Source organism: Mus musculus, chromosome 16, assembly GCF_000001635.26.
Source record: "Mus musculus strain C57BL/6J chromosome 16, GRCm38.p6 C57BL/6J".
In the NCBI taxonomy this organism is placed as follows: Eukaryota; Metazoa; Chordata; class Mammalia; order Rodentia; family Muridae; genus Mus; species Mus musculus.
In genome coordinates this window covers 15903792-15918287 of record NC_000082.6, presented here as the reverse complement: position 1 = coordinate 15918287, position 14496 = coordinate 15903792, and the positions used below count along the sequence as shown (strand labels likewise).

At 42.4% G+C, this 14496-nt stretch overlaps 1 protein-coding gene across 8 annotated transcripts in view; it reads left to right on the top strand.

The window, feature by feature from the left end:
* Spidr (scaffolding protein involved in DNA repair) overlaps nucleotides 1-14496 on the top strand; it is a 257628-nt gene that overhangs the window by 228564 nt on the left and 14568 nt on the right. For all 8 annotated transcript variants that reach the window (NM_001355731.1, NM_146068.4, XM_030249064.1 and 5 more), the window contains 4 exons: nucleotides 2901-2988; nucleotides 5479-5619; nucleotides 5710-5769; nucleotides 14027-14231. In NM_001355731.1, coding sequence (NP_001342660.1) covers nucleotides 2901-2988; nucleotides 5479-5619; nucleotides 5710-5769; nucleotides 14027-14231 — 494 coding nt within the window. The remainder of the gene's footprint in view (nucleotides 1-2900; nucleotides 2989-5478; nucleotides 5620-5709; nucleotides 5770-14026; nucleotides 14232-14496) is intronic.

The window sequence follows — 14496 nt, the reverse complement described above, 5'->3', positions numbered from 1 at the left end:
TGTTACATGAATTGAATTCAGGCTATCAGGCTTGGTAGCAAGCTCCTATACTCACTAATTCATCCTGCCGCCTTGGATTGTGAGTCTCGAGATCAGCTAAGGCTACCAGATAGGATCGTGACTGAAGCAAAACAAAACATCCCTAAAACAAACACTAAGACCCCAAACAACAAAAAATAAAAACAAACAATAGTAAAAAACAACTTGAAATGAACTTTTGATTTCTAATATGGTAAATATTGAGCAATAGAAACTAAATGTACCAATATATGTTTTGGGGAATAAAGCTGCTAAGGTTACTTGCTACTCTCACAGAGCATCACGGATTGGTTCCTAGCATTCACATGGAAAGTTTCAATCTTCTGTAACTCTAATTCCACAAGATATGACATCCTCTTTTGGCCTCTGAGGACACCCTGAAAGAACAGTGCACACATACACATTAGGGGAGAACAATCATACACATAGAATAAAATAAGTCTTTAAAAGAAAATTAACTCGGTGCTCTCTATTGCGTGTGTGTGCATGTGTGTCTACGTGTGTGCATGTGTATATGGAGCAGAGAATGTAAATTTATTAAGGAAAACAAGAAAGAACTCCTGAGAGTGGACATAGCTTTAAGAGAGATGTAACTTCCTTTTTTGAGTGGCCCTGACTTGCCTAGAATGAAAAATAGATGTCTTACAAATTCAAGGTCAATCTGGCTGCATAGTGAGTTTGGGGCAAGTCTGGGCTCTATGATGAATGACCTGTTATCTTAAGTCCACAGAAGCAAAGAACAAGGCAGAGTTGACAAGAGTTGGGGAATAGGGAGTGACTGCCAATCAGCATAACTTTCCCTTTTTAGAAGCTGTTTATTAGCACATGTTAATTATGATGACATTTTTTATCATATTCACCCCAATTACCCTCTCTTGTCCTCCAGTTCCTGATGACCCTTCTCTTCCCTACCCTCTTCCTCTACTTTCATGTTCTGTGTCTGTGTTGGGTAACTTATAAAAGTATGGGTGAAGGTCTATTTACAGGAGCAGGGGAAACTTACCAGTGACCCCCTCCAGCACCTCCTCTCTAACAATCATCGATTAGGTCCATTTGTTTCTGTCACTGTGCAGGGGCGTTAAAACATATTCTGGAATTAAGGCAGTGATGATGATTGCCCCACTTGGTGAAGAACAGAAAAATAAGGGGCTGTTCACTTTAAAATGGTAAAATGTATCTAGATCAAGCTGCTATTTAAAAGTGTCAGTAGGTAGAATATGCCAGTAGGAGAGCAGGTAAAAGTCCCTGTGTTCTGACAAAATAAAACAAAAGATCACTAATTTAAGACAGGATTTTCTAGAAAGGATACCCTAAGCCCAGAATTGGAACACTTTCATCATTAGGTCACCTTCAGAAAAGTGATACTTGGGGAGGGAGGGTCTGAGATAGCTTGGTCTGAAATTGGTAGGCATCCTCTAGCCCCAGCTCCCAAGTGCTTAGGATTACAGTATGAGCACCACACCTGGCTTATACTTTACACTTGCAGTCACGGGAAGCAAGTCACCCTGCTGTTGATGTGTGCGCCTTCATGTTTATGCACACTACATATATAGTATGTTCTATTGTTGTGAAGAGGCACCATGACCATGACAACTCTTATAAAAGAAAAGAAAGCATTTAATTGGAGCTTGCCTACAGTTTCATAGGTTTCATCCATTTTCATCATGGTGAGGAGTAGGGCATCACACAGGCAGACATGGTGCTGGAGATGTAGCTGAGAGCTCTCCATCCAAATGAGGAGGCATCAGGAAGAGAGAGACACTGGGACTGGTGTTTTGAAACCCCAAAGCCCACCCACAGTGACATACTTCCTCCAACAAGACCACACCTACTTCAAAAAGGCATACTCAGTAATCCTGGGACACATAACACACTTCCATGTGTATCCCTAGCCGTTCTGAAAGTTACATAGATTTACCTGCCTCTCCCTCTCTAGTGTTAGGATTAAAAATATATTTCACCAGCCTAAATTTTTTCAAAATTCAAAAACCAATGATCAGTGGGTCAAAGCACTTGCCACTGTTGTACATATACCCACATAGACATGTACGGGGACAATAGTAGTGATAATTATATTTAAGGCATACATGCTTGTATATTGTAACTATAAATGTTTTATCATTTTGTATTAGACAATTATATATGTGTGTATATACATACATGCTTACATACATACATACTTACATACATATATACCAAACAATCCAAAGGGAAATACAAATGTTGCCCCAAACCCTTCTCAGATAAACCACTCAAAACAATTTTAATCTTTAGTTACTACTTTTCATTTGGCAAGATAACTATGTCTTTATCCTAGAGGTTCTTGTTTTTATCGTTTTGGCTGTTTTTATATTGCTTTTTATTTTATGTACATTGGTATATTTTCTGCACATATGTTTATGTGAGCTTGTCAGATCCTCTGGAACTAGAGCACATTAGTTGTGATCTGCCACATGGTTACTGGAAATTGAACCCTAATCCTCTGAAAAAGCAGCCAGTTCTCTTAACCACTGAGCCATCTCTCTAGCCCTGATTTTGTTGTTGGTTTGGTTTGGTTGGTTTTTTTGTTTGTTTGTTTGTTTGGTTGGTTTGGTTTGGTTTGGTTTGTCTTTGCTAATGGTAGCCGAGATGTCTTCAAACTCTTGATCTTCCTACCTTAGGCTACATGTACTGGGGTCGAGGTGCACATGCCTACTCTTCAGGTGTTTTTTTCATATCCATTTCAGTGATGACATACACGTGCAGGTTCATCACAGTATAAAGAACTGTCTTCTTTAAGTTCCTGAGTAGCTTGCTGTCGGGTCCTTTATTGGCAAATGTTTGTTGATGAATTCCTCCAACAGTGTCTTTTTTTGTTCCAGGACACCAGGGCTCTTCAGTTTAATTGACAGTTTGTGGCCCCCAGTGATATCTCTGACTGAGCCTTCCTGTGGCCAGCCCAGTGGAGAGGTAAGCCCAGCCTTGGAAAAAATTTTTGTGCACAGACACCCGCCCTTCTCAGGAACTGACTTATGCACTCCCACTGCAGTCACACAGCCCATGTCATTTCTTGGGCAACAAGAGCTCTGCATCTAGTTCCTTTGTCTGGAATGATCTATGAATGCCATCTAGAACCGTGACTGCAGCTCCTTTCCAGAGCCGACATTCTCATGGTTCTTTTTCCTGTCTCTCTGGTAAATTCTTGATAAATTTTTGTTTGTATTTCAGTTTTTGTGAGAAATACATATTTTTGTATCTTGGCCTCACTCTGAAGCCTACACTGACCTTAAACTCAAAACAGTCCATATGCCTCGGCTTCTCAAGTGCTGTGACTGCAGCTGTGTACCACCAAACTCAGTCATGATACTGGCATTCAAACTCTTAGCCTCATTCTGAAGCAGACACCACAGCTTTCCCATTTCTTTGCACTTAGTTACCAGTTAGAAAGAACATAAACTAGATCCACAGACAGCAGAAAACTCCCTTTCCTCACTACATTGTGAAGAAATGTGTGCACATGCATCTAACAGGCATATGTGGAGGAGGCCAAGGCTTGATGTCAGAATATCTTTCTTCAATTGCTTCTCCACGTCAGGTGTTTGATAGAGGATCTCTCTCAAACCTGGAACCCACCATTTTGATTAGATTGCTTGGACAGTGAGCCTTTGGGGTCCTTCTGTCTCCATACCTCTTATTTGTGGGTTCTGGAGAACTGAACTTTGTAGCAGGAACTTGCCCTAAGAGCCATCTCCCCAGCTTTTCACAGCTGGCCTTCTACCAGAGTGCTGCATACATGACACGTGAGCAGAGTCCTTCTCAGAAACACCCATCTGCAGATGATAGAGGAAGCAATAACCCTTAAATGGCACTTTCAGTATAGTCTGAAGAATAAATTTTTCCTCCTCCTCTTCCTCCTCCTCCTCCTCCTCTTCCTCCTCCTCCTCTTCCTCCTCCTCTTCCTCCTCCTCCTCCTCCTTCTTCTTCTCCTTCGTTTTGTTTTGACACTGGGCCTTAGGATGTATCTTAGGATGCCCTTAAAGTCCTGATGCCCCTTCTTCTCCCTCCCAAGAGTTGAAATTATAGGTTTATGCTACTATGTCTGGTGTAAAGGCGAAATCTAAAACAAAATCTTTTTTTATTTTGTTTTATTTTATTAGATATTTTCTTTATTTATATTTCAAATGTTATCCCCTTTTCCTAGTTTCCCTCCAAAAGTGCACTCCCTTTATCCCCTACCCTCTCCCCCTGCTCACAAACCCACCCACTCCCACTTCCTGGACCTGGCATTCCCCTACACTGGGGCATAGAGCCTTCACAGGACCAAGAGCTTCTCCTCCCATTGATGACTGACTAGGCCATCCTCTTCTGCATATGTAGCTGGAGCCATGAGTCCCACCATGTGTACTCTTTGGTTGGTAGTTTAGTCCCCGGGAGCTCTGTGGGTACTGGTTCATTCATATTGTTGTTCCTCCTATGGAGCTGTAAACGCCTTTATCTCCTTGGGTCTTTTCTCTAGCTCCTTCATTGGGGACCCTGTGCTTCATCCAATGGATGGCTGTGAGCATCCACTTCTGTATTTGTTAGGCACTGGCAGAGCCCCTCAGGGGACAGCAATATCAGGCTTGTGCCAGCAAACACTTGTTGGCATCCACAATAGTGTCTGGGATTGTATATGAGATGGATCCCCAGGTGGGTCAGTCTCTGGCTGTTCATTCCTTCAGTCTCTGCTCCACTTTTTGTCTCTGTAATTCCCTCCATGGGTATTTTGTTCCCCGTTTTAGAAAGGATTGAAGTATCCACACTTTGGTCTTCCTTCTTCTTGAGTTTTATGTAGTTTGTGAACTGTATCTTGGGGATTCCGAGTTTCTGGGCTAATATCCACTTATCAGTGAGTGCATATCATGTGTGTTCTTTTGTGATTGGGTTACCTCACTCAGGATGATATCCTCTAGATCTATTCATTTCCCTAAGAATTTTATAAATTCATTGTTCTAAAATGAAATCTTAAATCTACCCAAATTATTCTTATGCTTAGTCTCCCAGATGCCCGAACTAACCCATTTCTTATCTAGCTTTCCCTTGGGAATATACATCCAAAAGCAAACTGTGTGTGTGTGTGTGTGTGTGTGTGTGTGTGTGTGTGTGTGTGTGTGTGTGTCCATGCATGTGTGTTCACTCCAGTCTCAGGAATTAAAGATAGGGTCTCCTTCCTACTGGGTAAGTGTGTTGCCACTGAGTTATATAGGTCTCACTAAATGGAGCAGGCTGGCCATGAAATCTTTGTGTAGCCCAGGTAAGCCTTGAACTTGTGATCCTTGGGTTTTTCCCTCCCAAGCTGAGATCACAGGCCTGCACCATCAGCCAAGCATAATCATGTGTATACTGAAGAACTTATGTTAATAGTACTTTTCAGTCTTTCAAAAGACATTCTTACTCTGCAGTTTCCTTTCTGTTAAACAGACAAAGACTTATCTGCCTCCTCCTATCTTCTGTTATATCTTCTCTGCACATCCAACACTGGGACAAATTGATGCAATTGAAGACCACATTTCCAAGCTTTACCAGCCTCCAGTTGTCCGCTGCTTAAAAGAAATCCTCCAGGTAATGGCTGTGTTTCTACCAAGTTCTTTAAATACTTTTATTGCTTCTATGTGCTTTGTGTGATATGTTCAGTCTTCTATGTCTTTCCAGACTAATGAGTGCAGTACACGTTGCAGCTTCTATGCCAGAGTGATTTATCAAAAACCACAGGTAATATCACTGCTCTTTGTCAGTCTGTCTGTCTCCCCTACCCCTCTCTCTATCCTATGGAAAATCTATTGGAAATTAGGATGACATAATAAAAAAAAGTGCCTCTAAAATCTAGATTAACCCATAATTTACCCTCCTAGTTTGGAGTGATCCTTTTCTGTGTAAACTATATGGAGCTTGTCTTAGTCAGGGTTTCTATTCCTGCACAAACATCGTGACCAAGAAGCAAGTTGGTGAGGAAAGGGTTTATTCAGCTTACACTTCCATACTGCTGTTGATCACCAAAGGAAGCCAGGACTGGAACTCAAGCAGGTCAGAAAGCAGGAGCTGATGCAGAAGCCGTGGAGGGATGTTCTTTGCTGGCTTGCTTCCCCTGGCTTGCTCAGCCTGCTCTCTTATAGAAACAAGACTACCAGCCCAGAGATGGTCCCACCCACAAGGGGCCCTTCCCCCTTGATCACTAATTGAGAAAATGCCTTACAGTTGTATCTCATGGAGGCATTTCCTCAACTGAAGCTCCTTTCTCTGTGATAACTCCAGCTATGTCAAGTTGACACAAAACTAGCCAGTACAGAGCTCTTTTGGGTTTTATTGTTGCTGTTGTATTTAATTTTGGTTTCTTTTAGAGTTGTTTTCATTGCGGAGCTATTGGAGATGTTTGTTGTTCGTTTGTTTGTTTTGTATTTCTCTAATCCATGGTCAAAAAGCTATAAAAGTACCCAAAAAATGCTTCTTAATTTCTAATTGAGTTAATAGAGGATTGCACATATATAAATAAAATTCAAATTGTCTCATCATATAAACATGGTATATTAGCTTCTTCCTAACTATAATAAAGGACAAACAGGGTTTTTTTGTTTGTTCCTTTGTTTTTGTTTTGTTTTTTAAGGCAGGGTTTGCCTGTGTGACCTGGAACTCACCATGTAGACTAGGCTGGCCTTGAATTCTGAGTGATCACAAGTGCCTCTGCCTCCCAAGTGCTGGGACTGAAGGCATGCATCACTAACATCCAGTTCCTTTAAAGGGCCAGATAGTTAATATGCAATGGTTCATGGATAATGCAATTTCTGTAAAAATTAGTTGATTTTAATGTGCAAAGAAAGCAGACATATTAACATTCATAAATGAGTAAACAGATTTAAAAAGAAAAGAAAAGAAAAGCACTTCCTCTAAATCTAAAGCAAAAGGAAGGCTGTCTCCGTGTTTTACATAAGTCTACAGAACACCTGGTGTATGATGACACCCTGAGCTACTGAGACTTCCTGTCACTCCACATTCTAGGCACAGGACTCTGCAGGCCAGTGGTGGTACAAATGCCTTTTGCCCTTCAAGGAGAATCTATAGCTCAGAGGCTAAGAGTGAGAAGGACAGGGTCAAATGTCAATAGCAGATGGAGGGAAACAGAGTGGTAGAAGACATGTTGAGTCCTCCACCTGATGACCTCGTGGGGCTGAGTAGGCATGCTGACAGCCTTATATGTAATAAGCAGATTCCAAATATGCAAGGGCAATCGGCTTGGCTTTCAGTGGGGTGGGGGTGGGGTGTCTGATGATCCTATGTTGAGGAACAAGTTGGGAACCTAGAACTATCATCCATGTTCAAATACTTTTTCTAAGTTACATGGAGCTATAAGAATGCCTTAACAGATTTTATGTTTTTGAGTAGTTTGGGGTATATATAAAATCAAGGATAAGGTAAAAAATGTCCCACAAATGCCTGCTTCATAGATATATAGTCCCCTGTTATTGTCGTCTCCCACTGCTGACATGGTTGCCTAGAGTTCTTAGTTAATGACACTTAATCTCCATTATAACTTGAGACAGAATCATTACTCTCCAAGTCCTCTGTGCTCTGCCTGTTCATCCCTTCCTCCTGCAGACCCTTTAGCAGACCGTGAAACCCAGAGTGACAGCATCTTCTAATCATAGAGTACACACCACTCTGGGATTTTTTTCTTTCCATACCAAACATTTAGGTACCCATGTCTCATCAGTGACTTGAAAGCTCATTTCCTGTAACACTCAGTAATAAGTATCCTGTTATCTAGATATATCAAAGTTAACTTATCTGTTTACCTACTATGATGGTCAGTATTGATCTCCAACCTGACAGAATCAAAAATCACCTAGGAGACAAACCTTTGAACATGTTTGAGGGAGTTTCTAGACTAGGTCAAAGGAAGTGGAAAAAGGTTAAATTGGAGTAGTGCCTTCCTTGGGCTGGATCTCTCCAGAGTCAGCCTACAAAGCAGATGAAGGTCACTAAAGCTGTGCTCCAAGTGGGTAGCAGCACAACTCAACAGCGTTGTCCATGCAGTTCTTGGTTTGTAGGAACCCTCACAGGCTCAGGCCATCTGTAAAGCAAATGCATGTGGTTCCGTTTCTCCCGGAAGTCTTCAGAAGTTTTAACACTGCACAGAAGTGTAAGTGAGGCACCTCTTCTGATACTCAGGCAGCCCCTTAACTGTGAGTCCCTATAACATACAAAGTAAGACCACACTTCCGACTACACTGAAACATTTCAGAAATGGGGAGTGGCATGCATAACAAGGGACAATCAGACCAAAGCAAGACTGAAACCCAGCAGGGAAAAAAAACAAATCCTGAAACTCTGTCACTGGCATCTGGAGCTTCTGATGGAATCTTCTGAAATCCAAAAGGCTCGAGTGGGGGCTGGAGAGATGGCTCAGTGGTTAAGAGCACTGACTGCTCTTCCAAAGGTCCTGAGTTCAAATCCCAGCAACCACATGGTGGCTCACAACCACCCGTAATGAGATCTGACGCCCTCTTCTGGTGCATCTGAAGACAGCCACAGTGTACTTAGAATAATAAATAAATCTTTAAAGAAAAAAAAAAAAAAAGGCTCGAGTGGTCCTGCCCCTCCAGCTCTGCACCTGCAGCACAGCAAACCTCGCACATGGCCCAGCTCCATCTCCAGCACACTAGCACTGTCATCGTTTCCGTGAATAAACACTGAATAAACATTAGTGTGTTGAGCACCAGCATCTCTTTCTGTGCTTCCTGACTGCTAACGCAGTAAGACCAGCTGCCACAGCGCCCCCACCCGCCCTGCCATGACTGACCGTGCTCTAGAACTCCAGGTGCTGAAGCATCCTGTATCCTCAGGTATCCTGTCATAGTAATGAGAAAAGATCTGCCAAAGATCTTGTTTGCTCCCAGTTTTAGCAAGTGTGAATAGGAAAAGATTTATTTTAAACAAAGCTTAGATATTGGATATTACTAGGGTTTTTTTTCTTATTAAAAAATACTCTTTTGTAGGAGGGTTTGTATGTGTGTGAGAGAGACAGACAGACAGACAGACAGACAGGCAAGGTTTTTCTGTGTAGCCCTGGCTGTCCTGGAACTCACTCTCTGTAAACCAGGCTGGCCTGGTTATTGATTGAGTTATATCAATATTCCTGCTTCTCAGGTACTGTGATTAAAGGTGTGCACCACCACCTCCTGGATATAAAAGATACTCTTAACACCAACTTTGTATATGCCTTAGTACTGGAAATCATTTAATAGTTAATTAAGAGAAAAAGAAGGATCCACAAAGATAGCTTAGCACGCAGACCTAATAACCTGAGCTCAATTCCTGGGCCCACATGAAGGTGGAAGAAGAGAAACTCCATAAGGTATTACCTGACATCGGCGAGCTATCTCTCTCTCTCTCTCACACACACACACACACCAGAACAGTAGTAGCAATAAAATTTAAAATTAATTGAAGAAAAGAAACTAGAAGATGTCGGTCCCTCAGTCATTTGAAAAGGAGACCATAGCCAACTCTTGGGTATTGAAAAAGAACATTTTCACTCTTTACCCTCTGAGATAGTTGTCAGTTTTTCAAATGGCAGTCTTACAGTCATTTTGGAAATAACCTTCCTATCTCCAGTGTTCAACAGCACATGGCCTCACCATGTTGTTTACCATAGCACCCTTACTTGTCCTTTCAAAGCTCCTGGGCCAGCATGCGACCATATGGCATGTTTACAACCGTATGGCATGTTTCGTTGTCATTCACTTTTCACCTGGAGTACTTCCTATTGCTTCTGCTTTGTGACTTTGGGTTTTTTAAGAGCATGGACCGATTACTTAGTATAACGTCTATATTATCTAACCAGTGCAAATTACACATATTTGACAGAAATGCCGTGTGGTTATGCTATGCTTTCATTAAAAGATGCACAGCTGATTCCTTCCAGGGCTGTGGTGGCTTCGCAGTTAGTCAGATGCTTTCCAAGTTTGTTTTCATTTGAAGTTGACTAACAATTATTTCATACTTATTAACTCTTAATCATATTTTGAAGAGATACTTTGAGACTATATAAATATCCTTTTGTCGCCGGGCGTGGTGGCACACGCCTTTAATCCCAGCACTCGGGAGGCAGAGGCAGGTGGATTTCTGAGTTTGAGGCCAGCCTGGTCTACAAAGTGAGTTCCAGGACAGCCAAGGCTATACAGAGAAACCCTGTCTTGAAAAAACAAAAACAAAAATCCTTTTGTCAAACTTTCACCCACTCATTTTAACATTCATTATGATTCTTGCTGAATTAATTATACTTTGATTGTAGCCAAATGGTGATTTTTAACTTAGCATTTCTTCTGCATTTATTAGGTGTCATTTTGCTACAATTATCTTTTCACTTGTCCCTTTAGTTAGGTCACTTAATTACTGACTTACTATGACAAAATAGATTAGTGAATTATTTTTATTTATTATGTATTTATGTAAATGTTTTTACTGGTTTAGTAAACCAATAGGTTTATTGAGGTTGGGATTAGTTATAGAAGTCTATGAAACTCTCCTGCAGTCCTTGCTTACTGCATACATAACACTGGGGAGGGGCTTTCTGAATCTTCATGTTTCGTGAACTTCCTAAGTCTTATGAACCTCCTTCCACTCTAGCAAGGAGTCCCAATTCTGATGAAAGGCTCTACAATTCTCTGTGCCTTCCTATGGCTCATACAGTCCTTCTGCCTTCTCTTCAGTGATAGTCTTTTTCCCTTAGAAGGAGAAATATAGATATCTGGGTAGGGATTTTTATTTTTTGATTTTGTTTTTTTTTTCATTTCTTGCTGAACGTTAAGTCATTGTACCATAACAGTAGTCTCTGTTTTCAACAGCTTGACAAGTTATGAGATACAGTAACTATTGCCCATTGGAAGGAGGGAGAAAGAGAATGAGGGAGAAAAAGAGGGAGGAACAGAGGGAGGGAGAGAGAGGGGTGGGGGAGGGTTTCTCCCTCTCTCTCAAGGCTGACAGTAGTGGTACTGTGTGAGTTTTGGTGTGTGAGTTAGGAGCCTCTGCTCTCCTGGCTCATCTCTGATGAACACGTTGGCCTGGTGAACCTACACTCCTGCTCAGAGGGCTCAGGAATTAAAAGTGAGCCAACACAGACATTTTAGGATCCTGCGTGGCTCTGTTACAGCTGCACTACCTCGAAGTTGCTGCACTGTGACCTCCTTTTTCATTCAGCGGGTTTATATAATCTGTTACTATTGCTCATTTGGTGTTCTTGTTTTTCCAGATTTAATCTATCTCTCTAGTCCTTTGAACATATTTATATCTGTGGTAATTTAAATGAATTTCTTCCAAAGGCTCCTATATGTGAATATTTGGTCTCCAGTTGCTAGTCCTGTTTGGGAGCTTGTGGAACGTTTAGGAAAGGATAGTTTTTCTGGGGCTGTGAGATCCCTCTCTCCTGCTTTTTCTCCCTTTTTGCTTTTTGCAGCTGACATGTGATCTCTTTGCTTCCTGGTTGATAACCAGCCACACGCTCCTGTTGTCATGCCTTCCCCATCATTACACATGGTGTCCCCTTTGGAACTACTACTAACTAAAATAAACCTTCTCTTCCAAGTTGCTGTTGTTTGGGGATTTATAACAGCAAAAGAAAAGTACCTGAGCATCATTCTTTGAGTTCTTCCCTTTTTTTTTTTTTTTTTGATATTTTCTTTGTTTATCTTTTAAATGTTATCCCCTTTCCTGGTTTCCTGTTCCCAGAAACCCCCTATCCCATCCTCCCTCCACCTGCTTCTATGAGGATGTTCCTCCGCCCGCCCACCCACTCCAATCTCCCTGCCCTCAGTTCCCCTACTCTGGGGCATCTATGGAGCCTTCATAGGACCAAGGACTTCTCCTCCCATTGATACATGACAAGGCCATCCTCTGCTACATATGCAGCTGGAGCCATGTGTACTCCTTTGTTGGTGGCTTAGTCCCTGGGAGCTCTGGGGGGTCTGGTTGGTTCATATTGTTGTTCTTCCTATGGGGCTGCAAATCCCTTCAGCTCCTTCAGTCCTTTCTCTAACTCCTCCATTGGGGACCCCACACTCAGTCCAGTGGTTGGCTGTGAGCATCTACCTCTGTATTTGTCAGGCTCTAGCAGAGCCTCTCAGGAGACAGCTATATCAGGCAGCATGCACTTCTTGGCATCCACAATAGCATCTGAATTTGCTAACTGTTTATGGGATGAATCCCCAGGTCAGACAGTCTCTGGATGGCCTTTCCTTCAGACTCTGCTCTATACTTTATCTCCATATTTGCTCCTGTGAGTATTTTGTTCTCCTTCTAAGAAGAACAGAAGCACCCACACTTTGGTCTTCCTTCTTATTGAGCGTCATGTGGTCTGTGAATTGTATCTTGGGTATTCCAAACTTTTGAGCTAATATCCGCTTATTAGTGAGTGCATCCTTTCTGGCACAGTAAGAAGTTCCCAGCTGACCTTTCATTGTTTGTTATCATTGTTTTTGCCTTTCAGTGTGTGTCCATGAGCACATGTGTGTGTATATGCATGTGTGTGTGCGTGTGTGTGTGTGTGTGTGTGTGTGTGTGTGTGTGTCTTTGTGTGTGCACATGCCCCTGTGGAAGCCAGAGGGCTACTGATGGGATTCAGATCTCCTCCTTCCTCATGGTTCCTGGGGGATAAACTCAGATTGTCAGGCTTGGTAGCAGGCTCCTTTATCCACTGAAACTGTCTTTCCAGCCTGCTTTTAGGGCTTTCAACTTTAGAATCAGCCCTCTCTTCAAGTAGCGCTGGTGAATTATAAAGGGAAAGTGATATTTAGAAGCCCATATCTGGTTCTTGGTAGTCTTGCTTCTATTAGAACTTAGTTGCTCTTAGCCCTCTCTGTGACTAGAGAAGGGAGGCAGATGTGCATGTGTCACATTGTGTGATGGCTAAAGTCACGTCACACACCAGTACTTCCTACTGTAGACCATTACCACAGAATTTGCTCCAGACTTCCCTTGGGTAATTTCCTCTCCAACTGAATGTAGTGGCTTGAAGATGAAAGCAGGAAGATCAGGAGTTCAAGATGATCCTTGGTTCCATAAAGAATTTGAGGCCAACTCTGTTTATGTTTTCCTCAGTAATATTTACTTTATGTAGTCTACTCTCTAATGATATAAGACCACCCCTTCACCTTAACCCACATCTCCTAAGCATACCATCTACTCCAGACACACCAACTGAACTCTCAACCAGCTTAGGTCCTGGGCCTACACATTGCACTTGACTTGCATTCGTATCTACTTATGTGGTAAGTTCTGATCCACTGGTGGAGACAGAATGCCAGCTTACTACAACTTCTAAAAGTATCACAACTCCTGCAAATGACCCCCCCCCCAAAAAAAAAAAAAAAAAAAAACCAAGCCGGGCGTGGTGGCGCACGCCTTTAATCCCAGCACTCGGAAGGCAGAGGCAGGAGCATTTCTGAGTTCGAGGCCAGCCTGGTCTACAAAAGTGAGTTCCAGGACAGCCAGGGCTATACAGAGAAACCCTGTCTCGAAAGAAAAAAAAACAAAACAACAACAACAAACTTAATAAAAATGAAACCTACTACACATGCACCATAATTGCTGAACTTGTTTTATATCAAAGTTGTCTGCAAGAGCACACAAGGTTTGTTCCTGACCCTCGGGAAACAGGTAGGGATCCAGAGAGCAGGTATGCACAGAGCAGAAGACAGCACTGTGCCTATAGATAGAGGCCTGGGAGGGAAGGAAACCCGCCCTCTCCTCTGTCCCTTTAGAGGACCTGTAGCAGGCACAAAGTGGATGGAACTCTATCAGTGGGTACTAAGCTAATAACCTTGATATGTGAACTTTATTATATATTTTAAGGTATTTTTAGATGATATATTAAATTATGAGTATAAATAACCACTGAGATTGCTTTTACAAGGAGTTGGCTATACAGAGTTAATAATTTTTGTTTGTTTGTCTATGTGTCTTTTACTTTGAATTGTAGCTAAAGAATCTTTTGGCGCAAAAGGAAATCTGGCTGCTGGTGACTGACATCACTCTGCAAACACAGGATGAAAGGGACCACTCTCTTCCCAAAACCCTGCCTGTCTATATAGCCCCCTCGTGTGTGCTGGGCCCAGAGGTTGTAGAAGAACTTGCCTTGCTGGTGTCTTATAACTTACTCTTCAGGGACGCTTTTAAGGACAACGGTATGCCAGTGTGTCCTGATTGCTTGGGTGGTGTGACTGCTTAGTGCCTACCCTGAGACTCTATCCTCTTTCACAAAGCCCAGCGCAGGTCTAGCCCTGGGATGGAGAAGCCATCTTACCAGCCATGGGCTCTCATCGCTCCTTGCCAAGGCCACCTGATAGGAGCCAGCATCCTAAGTTGTAGTAAACATGGAGACACTGTTGTCCACTCCAGGACTCTTACCAGCACCTGTGCTTTCCTGGAGATGACCTACAGCCACCGCCT